This window comes from Zingiber officinale, chromosome 4B, assembly GCF_018446385.1.
Source record: "Zingiber officinale cultivar Zhangliang chromosome 4B, Zo_v1.1, whole genome shotgun sequence".
Taxonomy (NCBI): Eukaryota; Viridiplantae; Streptophyta; class Magnoliopsida; order Zingiberales; family Zingiberaceae; genus Zingiber; species Zingiber officinale.
This window is the reverse complement of record NC_055993.1, coordinates 131,950,746-131,960,790: the sequence shown is the minus strand read 5'-3', so window position 1 is coordinate 131,960,790 and position 10,045 is coordinate 131,950,746. Positions and strand designations below refer to the sequence as shown.

Below are 10,045 nucleotides of genomic sequence, written 5' to 3'. Positions count from 1 at the left end.
GCTGGCAGAGAAGGCTGGACATGGCGTGTGAATCTCACACGTGTCATGGGGTCGTGTGGCGCCCGATTTCCTCCTCTATTTAAACCCTCCTTCATGAATTGAAAGGGGATCTCTTCCCCTTTGGGAGAAGGCAAGATTTGGTGGTATCCTCCCATTCTTGGGAGGATTTCTGGGCGATTCGAGGGGAGTTCTTGACGATTTCGACTCCGGAGCGAGGATTGGATCCGAAGACGAGGCGAGGCTTCTTCGTAGATAAGTTTTCTCTTTCCCCCTTTTCTTGGTTTCTTGGATTGGGGATTTAAGAAATGCTTGTAATCTTTATTTCTTCGTGTATTCTTCCTCTATTCATGGAGTAGATCTTGTATTCTAGGATTAAGGGAGTATTTGTATGATGGATTGATGTAATCTCTTATGGATTTGCCAATTTCTTGTTTTAATGACATTGTCTTGCTTGTATCAATTAGATCTTGAATGATTAATGGTGATTTGTGCTTAATTCTCATTCTTGATTGATTGTTTGGATTTCTTGTGGACTTAGTAAAGATAAACTCTCACTCGATCATCCGAGGGATCCACGTGACAGGTGCAAGCCCGTGTAAGGACGTTTGAGAGATAATCTTGAAGAGGAAATAGGAATATTCAAGAGAGTAGGATGGATCTTGTGATTAGTTTCTTGTATCTTGATAGATTAATAAGTTGTGGGCTTCTATGTTGATATCCGAGGAAGGCATAGTAATAGGTGTGCTTCTGTGTAAGGACAACGTAGGTTCACGTCTAATTGATCATATTTAGATACATTTTTCAGTCCTTAGCCGATTATCTATTGCAAGAGAGAACCGGCAACTTTCTACAAATGTTTGGCAATTGAGGGATAAGAATTGGTGAACCATTTACATTCAAGAAATCTTACAAAGAAATCGAAACTCCTAGAATCTCCCCTTATCATAACCCAAAACACTAAACTCTTGTTTGTTGATCTTTAATATTAGATTTGTTTACCTTCACTTTGCATTTGAAACAATTAGATAGTTGTTTAGCTAATTTGCATTGAGGCATTTCTAGTGCTTATTCCAGTCCCTGTGGATACGATAATCTTTTATATTACTTGCGATATTTCCGTACACTTGCGGAGCGTAACACTGGGATACTGGGTCATGCCACTGAAATCAATGCTGAACCCCAGAAAGATGCATTTGCATGTTTTGAGAAAATAGCATATGAAAACTACCAAGTAAAATTAGATGGTATGGTGATTCTCCCTGGGAGCCAAGAACTTGAATGCCCATCTAAAAATCCTGTGCTTGACATATCGAATGCCGTACAACCTCCTAATACATCAGATGATGAACATTCAGGAAATATTGACAACAGACTCAAAGGAAAAGGTTAAGAATCGAATGCCTTCCTGCCTACTGATCTACCTGGAACTCAAAGTAGAAGTAACTTTTTAGCTAGTGTCGATAGTTCAGTGGTTTAAGTAGGTTAACATGTGGAAGTCAGCGACATCGAGGCCCGCTTTGTTGAGATTGCATTTCCAACCCATGTAAGCACATTGTCTGGCTCTTTTCATAAGAAGAGTGATATTCTAGCACATGAAAACTCTGACATTGGATCTAGTAATAACAATGATATACTTGCACAGAGCCATATCGATTCTCTACCAATTGGAAGCCATTCTGCCACTAATTCCGGGAAAGAGATACAAAAATGGCCATTATCAAGCACTCAAGAACTATTCTACACAAAACCATATCAATCAGCCAACAAACATCTTGGAGTCCTGGAAGCTCTTCACCAATCGAAGATGTCCTTAAAACAAGATTTCCATAGATTGCCTTTGCCAAGTCAAGGCATCAAGACAGCTTTACTATCAGCAAGTACTTGACATACTAGGGCAAATATAGTTGGTGAAAGTTTGAAAGGCCCAAGCAGTTCTTCCAGCCTGTTCAGACTACTGACTGATACTTTTCCTCAGGCACAAAGCTCAGCCTGTTCAGCCTGCTTCTAGCAGGAGTACCTTACCTTAGTCATGCTTGAAAGAAGGCCAGATACCCTTCTCAAATGCAGAGTTCCGTTAGTGTAGATAGAGGAAATTATCCTTTGTTCCGCGTAATAATCGTCCCTCCATGTTTAAATTCCTAGATCCATTATTGTACACTGATTGCTTAATGATCAACTTGGTGAGGATGAAATGAGCAATGTGAATGAGAGTTTAATCGTACATTGAGAGTTGAAATGATATGATTAGTTTATATTGAATCATAATTTTTGATATTTTAAATTTGTATGGATGAAAGGTTTTTTTTTTTTCAGGTGCGCCTCTACCCTCAAGAAGTGCAAATTTAGACTTCAAATTGTACTAAAAATTGTCCAATTAGCACAATTAATGTTTTGCTACTTGAATTGCTTTTTTCGCTGCCTAAAATTGTAACGGATACATTAATGGCCAAATCTTCCCAGTGATAGCATTCAAATTCATCTCAATTGGCCGCATACAATCAATTCTTGGTTGCAAACATGGTCAAGCCATTGTATTTTTAGAAATAAACGTGCAGCAAAACTTTTAACTAGTTTTAAGTACCGCCAAAGAGAATAAATCTATTTTTTAAAAAAATTGTGTCTACCATAAGCTTCGGTAGTATTCAACATACCTTCTCACTCGGCCACTTCATCTACTCAACCCACACCAGTCTACTTGGACGAGTGAACCTACGCTACCACTTTGTCTGCTTGGTACTCGGGTGACTGGACACTTAGCCTGCTTGATTCATTTCAGTATTTGTCTTACACAGTACTCGGCCTGCTTGACACTTAGTCTACTCAATAGCTCAAGTCGCTCAATAGCTCGGATCACTATACACTCAACCTACTTAATCAAATTGGTCACCCTTCCCCACCCCAGTAGCTCATCCTTTTCTGGAAGCTTAGTCAAGTCCATCTCTAAATTTGAATTGAATTTTCGTAATTTTAAATTTAGTAATTTCCTATTTATCTCCTGCAATCTTAAAGAGTAAGATTTGACAGCTGAAATAAATGAAAAATTATTGAATTTAAAATTATTTAAATTTAAATTCTAACTTTGGTCTATCGAAATGGGCTTGACTGAGCCACCAAGCTATATAGTTGGCAAAGTTGTCGAGTGCCCAAGCTGATTGAGTAGGTCAAGTGCTGAGTGAGCTACTGAGTGCTTGAGCTACCGAGTAGGCAAGGTGCTGAGAGAGCTAAGCTGCCAAATAAGCCAAGCTACCGAGTGCCCAAGTTGTCAAGCAGGCTGAGTGGGTTGTGGGCTAAGTGCCAAGTAACCCGATTAAGTTGAGTGCCCGAGTGCTCGAGCAGTCGAACTAGCACAGAAGCCGAGCTACCAAGCTGAGTGTCGATCTGTCTAATGAGTTGAGTGCCAAGTGGCAAAGTGCTAAGTGGATGAAGTGACCAAGTAGGCCGAATGGCTAAGTTCCGAGTAGGTTTAGTCGGCTGAGTGGAAAGGTGTGTTGAGCACTATTGAGGTACAATTTCTTTAAAAATAAATTCATCCAATTTGATGGTGCTTCGGGATTTCACTATATGACTATTTCTAAGGATATAACAATTTAACTATGTTCGTAATTAAGCACTAGTTGCATGTGATAAATTGAATAATAGCCGTATACGATCCATAGGAAGAACAAATTAAAGAAGGATAATATTAAATGGTCAAAATTTGATGAGTCAAAATATATTTTATAAGTTATTATCAAGGATATTTTAATAATATTATATTTATATATTAATTATATGTATATATTACAATTCATTTTTAATTGGTCAGATCAACAAAATTTATTGATTAAAAATAAGATGATGAAAAGAAGGAATATGGGGGAGTTTGTTTCTTCTCAAGGTACGAGCCTGTTTTTATAGGCTCGGAATCTTGGCAGCCATTAACTCCCGTGATTAATGACTTCCTTTGTGGGCTGGCTCGAAACACCAACATCTAGCACGATTAATGGTTACCTGTTTTGATTTGGCCATTAACGTGTCTGCTACCATTAATGCGTCAACTTACAATGAAATAACTGACTAGACTCGATCATGTTGAATGGATTTAATCAAAAATTTCCAACAGATACTACAATGTAAAACAGGATATAAAGACAATATGAGGAGATTAATACAAGCGGACAATTTCCAATGAAACTTCATCTATATGATCTGAGTAAATCAAGACGTGCATAAGAACAATGCATATACTTGTAAATTTAGGCTGGACGGCATCACTCAAATATACTATATATCGCTGGCCTGCAATCAAGAATGGAAACAGCTACAACCACCAACTCACACTTTGTGGATTTCCTTGCTGCTGCTTCCATTCAATGCAGTGCGTAAACTGCGCATAGAATATTGCAAAATTTCCTACTTAGTTCCAGTCTGAAATGATGCATCTTTTTGTTCCCACAAGTTGATGGAGTAATAGCATTCTCCAACCATCCAATATAGAATACTTGAGATGTCAAAAGAAAACCATGATATGCAGGAGAACGAAGAACTTGCAGCTAAAAGCCACCAGACAATGTAGTAACACTAGTGGGTAGTGGGTAGTGGGTCGATCGAGGAACTACTTCCACTTCTTCCATGAGTCATCAAGCTTGAAGCACCTGACAGTGTAGAATATGACCCTTCAATCCACCACGACCTGCAATTGAGGACCAAAGACTTGCTACAAAGTTCTTCAGTTGTCCTTTCCCTACATTTGCCTCCCATACACGAGCACTAGTTGTCTCTATGTTATTTCCTGGATTTGCAACATCAACAATACCGATGCTCATGTTGTTTCGGATGATACCGAGCTTACCATCAAGAGAAACAAATGATGCAGCTTCATAGGCCTGAGAATTTCCTAGATGATGCTTGCTGTCGACGAACTTGCTCCAAGAATCTGTCGCCCATTCAAAGACTCTAAGCTTGCAGCCATCTCTGCAATCTGTTGCAAAAAGCCTTCCATTTAATGAAATGCAGGGATTTCTCAAGCCGGTAATCAACCCACCATGACTGGTGGACCAGGAGTTGGTAGAAGGTATGTAAACTTCACTCACAACCTGGTTGTGAGAGTCAATCCCTTTGAGAAACCATTTGCCCTCGTAAACAACCCCCACATAGGGCACCATCGCAGTGCCCATTTCAGCAATGAATGTCCACTTGTTTTTGTTAGGATCATATACCTCAGCTGAATGAAGAATTCTTTGGTTCCCTTCACATTCACCACCAGCAACATAAAGGCAGTTGTTTACAACACATGAGCCAAAAAGATGGCGTTTTCGGAGCATATCTGGAGCTCTATGCCATTTGTTTGTCCGAGAATTGAAAAAAACAACACGCCTCATTGATCCCTTTGATGGATCTTTACCTCCAAATAAGTAGAGGTAGCAACCACTAAGAACAGCACAACCAAAACCAAGTGCTTCAGAATAATCTGGAGGGAGGGGTGGCAGTGGTTTCCAGATTTGATAGATAGGATCAAAGGCGTGCCAAGATATCTTTCCATCACGGTTTCTCCTGATGACATATACCCATTCCTCTGCTATCCCTAGATTTTTCCGGAGGGAATAGAAGTAATTGTGAGATAAGAGTTGGTTCCATCTTTTGCAAACTAAGCGAAGGTTATGGTGCTCAGCTCGAGGAACCCGAATCAAACAGGCAATAGCAAGATCATCAGGAAGACCAGGTAAGAGGGGTCCCTGATTTTTGTTTCTCTCCTTCCGTGCGATACGTTTTCTTGGTCCCATGGGCACAATTTCAGGTTGGCCACATAGCTTAGCTCCAGGAACAAACTTTCTAGCCCCTGCAACTGTTTTCAAACCAGTGTCTACTTTACAGTAACATGAAATGGAATCGACCTGCAATTAGCATGACAATGGAACACTTCATGGGTTGCATCTTTTAGGGCATGAAACACCAAACAAGTACAATATTTGAAAACACGTGTAGATCTCCCATCATCGCAATGCAATAGGAAAAGTATAAGCATGCTCCAAGCACCTAAAACTATCCAACAAATGACTAAATGATTACAGTGGTTAAAGGCGCTAAATGTCAATGATGCAATGCAACGAAGAATTTAGATTCAGTAATTCAGAACCATGATTATGCTTGCAATCTACAATAAATTTGACTCAAATATAACAGAGGGTTAACTCTCTGTGAGTTAATGAAAAATCAATCAGATATGAGGCATTATCAATAATCAGTTATCCGAGAATGTAGCTGGTGAAAGTAAACTAGATAAATATGACAAGAGCAGGCTTAGATGATGAGTCTAACTGGAAAATAAATAAATAAAGTTGGCAAAAAAATCTATCTAAAGGTTATATCAGTTGGATTCAATCAGAATGGCATTTCCAATTCCAGGACTGTGTAATCAGTTCTAAAAGTTAATAACTAGTCCCATGAAAAAACATAAACAACATACAAAATTTGTCTCATTTTCAGAATAAAGATTATCCTTTACCTAGTTTATCATATGAAATACTTCCCACCATGCGGAGGGCTCATAGTAAACCTATTTCTAGGGATGGGTATCTTGTCTTTGAGGACAATATAATGCAAAGAAGGAAAAGAATAATGCAAACAAAGAAACAAATATGACAGGAAAGAAAATAATTTTTAAAAAGTTAAATTTCAGATTATTCATCTGCAATAAACAAAAATTATGAACACATTAAATGAGGAAGATTTGGTTAAAAACAATAAAATAGAATAAAATTTATTTAAATATAAATGATGATATAGTAGATGATGCGGCGATAAAAGGGAGCCCACCTGTCACGGGTCAATTGACACGGTGTCGGTTAGAGTCAAGACGGTCAACGTTAGAGCTTATGGAAAGAGTCTCGGCCAAAGGTGGTTGTCTGGTTATCCCGGTCGACAAATGAGTGTTCGAGTGGATCACTCGGCCGGTCAGACAAATGGACATCATGGGTCAGTCGAACGAATGAACAACCCGTAGTTGGTTGTTTCGGTCGGCTGAAAAACGAGCTGCTCGGACTGCCCGTCCGGCGCAAGAATGACACTGCACAGGAGGAGACGAGAAAACAAAAGAGAACACTCCGTCTATCATCATTAAGTATGAAGAAGCCAAGACCAAGAAGAACACTTCATTTATCATTAATGCACAGAAGTCAAGACAAAGAAGCCTTCCTCTGGCAATTAATATCATTAAATAAGGGCAGATGAACGATCACAAAGAAAGGTATAAAAGGGTACGTCAGGTATGAGGAAAGGTAAGATTTATCTATTTCTCAAATACTCATTCTCTTCCTGATTCTAACTTGAGCGTCAAAGGGCCAACGCCAGGGACCCTTCCCTGGTTTAGTTTTGTTTTGCAGGATTGAGATCTTCATCCCGTCAGTAGTCACCCTATCCCCGACTTTCCAGCTTCCTTCATTCGGACAGGATCAGTAGGTGAGACCAATGGTATAAAAGGATACATATAGTCAACCTCATCTAGTGGGCTTCATGGTGGTTGTTATTGGTTCATTCCTAATAAAAGGAAAGATATTGAAAATCTTTGAGAACAAAAAAAATTCAATGATCCTGTTTAAAAACTGCAGAGATGACACGCTTGGCACGATGGATAGGTGATTGACCGACAGAAGACCTTTCTCTCCAAGAAGAAGCTTTTCCTTGATCCTGCGCACAAAGAAACAAGCCAACCAGACGTCAATGCCTAGGAACCAGGGGGAATCCTTAGCGAAGGCCCTCCGATGTTCAAGTCAGCACCGATCCGAACAGGTGGATGAAGTACACTAAGAACGTGTGCTGGAGAGTAAAGTTGCAAATGTTCAAAGAACGTACCTTCGCCATAGAGAGGATTCCCCTTTATATACCTCCTCACCTAACCTCCGCAGTCATGAGGTGGCAGAATGTGCAGAGTTTGTTAGGTAAAGGGAATTGTACCACATCAGAAATGTGTAATTATCTGAGGAATCTTCCCTTTACTCACATGTTTACCTCTTTTGTCGTTTGTGGCTTCTATTATTACTGAGGTTGTTAAAGAATATGTAATTATAATTGGTTTGCTGATGAAAGACACGATGGTTCCGAGAAAATTTCCAGAAGAATATTCTCTAACATATTGTTGTTATGTTGACATGCTATAAGGAGTTGTCAGCTGAGTATGTCTCGGTCAGTCTTTAAGGCTGGTCGTCCTTATTGAGCTGCTCAGTCACATTTTGTATAGTTCGCTCTGCCGTATATTATACTGCGTGTATCTTGGTCGACCTGTATGGCCGACCGCCTTTATATTTGTCTCGGCATTAAGTCGTTCAGTTATGTTTATGCACATTAGTGAATCCTTCACTTGGAGAATAATAATATAATGTCTTAGTCAAATCAAAGATCTATTTAATAAATAATTAGGATGTCCTGTGCTCCCTGAAAGTCCGTCTGGGTAGTAATATGGAGATAAGTGCTTTAAACCCGGACGTTGCTCAGGCGGCCCCTCATAAAGAGGCTCGTGCCTCAAGGAGGTCGACCTATACTCTAACCAAACCTATGGCTGGTCGACTGAGAGATGGGTTGGACCTATCGGCCATCCTATAATGTTGGCCGCCCACAACTCGGTCGGTTATTAAATGACTAGACGGGTTATCTTTTAGGTAAAGTACAAAACTTTGTATATTCGACCGACACTTAAGCCGGTATGCCATTGATCGCCCGACCTGTAATCTAGCTTGACTGGACCTGAAAGCCTTAAGGCTAGGTAAATGAGGAAGCCAAATAGGGGACATTCTCTCCCATTGACTTTGACCACTACATCACTTTGACCTCAAGCGTTACGTTATCTCTTGGGTCCACTCGTTATATCCCGTATCATTCAAGATCTAAGCATCTGAAATAAATAAATCAACCAGAGATTTAAATTTTATTATTTGGTAATTAATATTTTCTATTTTGGTAAAAAAAGAAATAATTGTAATCCCTATTAGATTAGTTTATTTCTTTTATTTAGAATATTTATTTCCATATTTACTGTTGAGTCTAGTCTAAAGAAATTTCGAGTCATATATTTTAATTATTTTTGAATTAATATAATTTTCAATTTGACTTATCTGTGTGAGAGTGTTTCCTCTAGGTGAGGTTATTTTCTTATTCGCTTCATCAATTTCGTTCTTCAACAGTTCGAATTTGGTGCTGCATCACAATAAGAACCACAAGAATGCAAACCATACAATAAGTAAAAACTACGCCACATAATACAACAATCTTTCAAGAGTAGCGACCTAATTGTTTAAAGAGTAGCGACCTAAAACACTTTAGGCAGCACAGCTTTTCAGACTACAAACGCATCCCTTGTTCCGCTCCAAAACAAGTAGATTTAGCTCAAAGCAGTGAGAAAAAAAGGCAGGTCATGACCATACTATGCATTCAAAAGAGCATGATTTATTTGCATCGGCGAAAAAGATCGACTTACGAATCTCCAACTTACCACTGATCTTCCGTAAATCGCACAAAAAACAGATAAAAGAGGGGGAAAAGTTGTTTTTTTGCCAACCATTTCACCAATAATTCCCTAAGTAGAATTCTCTAAGGATCTCACCTAAAAATCCTTGCATAGACAACAAATCCCGATAGGAAAAAGGAAGCGACGAGGAAATATACCAGCGGAGCTTGTACGCGAACAACGCGGTGCGAGTTGCGCAAGCTTTCCGGCGCCGTCCTTTCCATTACTCCAACGAAAAACTCCCGACTATGATCAGCAGATCCCCGAGAAGCGGAAAGGGGGGAAAAAGATAGATATGGGGAGGATTTGGTCACGAAACCTGCTTCCCACTTCTTCCCGATTCCTGACCAAATCCTGCTTCACACTTACTTCCCGATTCCTTAATCAAGCGCGTTTGTCTCTCTCTCGTTGGTCTACTCCGCTGACTATTTCTTGCTTTGGTATACCAAGCCCATTTAGTCGGCATTACAAAAATTTCCGTGTTACCCCTTCAATTTACCCTATTTCTAAAATTACACCATCATATTTACACACATTCCTCCATATTCATGCAATCGACAAAAGAGG

The 10,045-nt window shown here is 39.5% G+C and overlaps 1 protein-coding gene across 3 annotated transcripts; it reads right to left on the bottom strand.

Annotated features, from left to right (window-relative positions):
• Positions 1-4,057: 4,057 nt before the first annotated feature.
• LOC121976798 (F-box/kelch-repeat protein At1g55270-like) lies at positions 4,058-9,899 on the bottom strand. Of its 3 annotated transcripts, none has more exons than XM_042529152.1 (2): positions 9,637-9,899; positions 4,058-6,021 (listed from the first exon to the last, which is right to left on the bottom strand). In XM_042529152.1, the coding sequence occupies exon 2, from the start codon at positions 5,760-5,762 to the stop codon at positions 4,620-4,622; it is 1,143 nt and encodes a 380-aa protein (XP_042385086.1). In that variant the 5' UTR covers positions 5,763-6,021; positions 9,637-9,899; the 3' UTR covers positions 4,058-4,619. The 3 variants fall into 3 exon arrangements, with proteins under 3 accessions (XP_042385086.1, XP_042385085.1, XP_042385084.1); XM_042529151.1 differs by having other exon boundaries at positions 4,058-5,873; XM_042529150.1 differs by lacking the exon at positions 9,637-9,899 and adding an exon at positions 9,464-9,629 and having other exon boundaries at positions 4,058-5,873.
• Between the last annotated feature and the right edge of the window lie 146 nt (positions 9,900-10,045).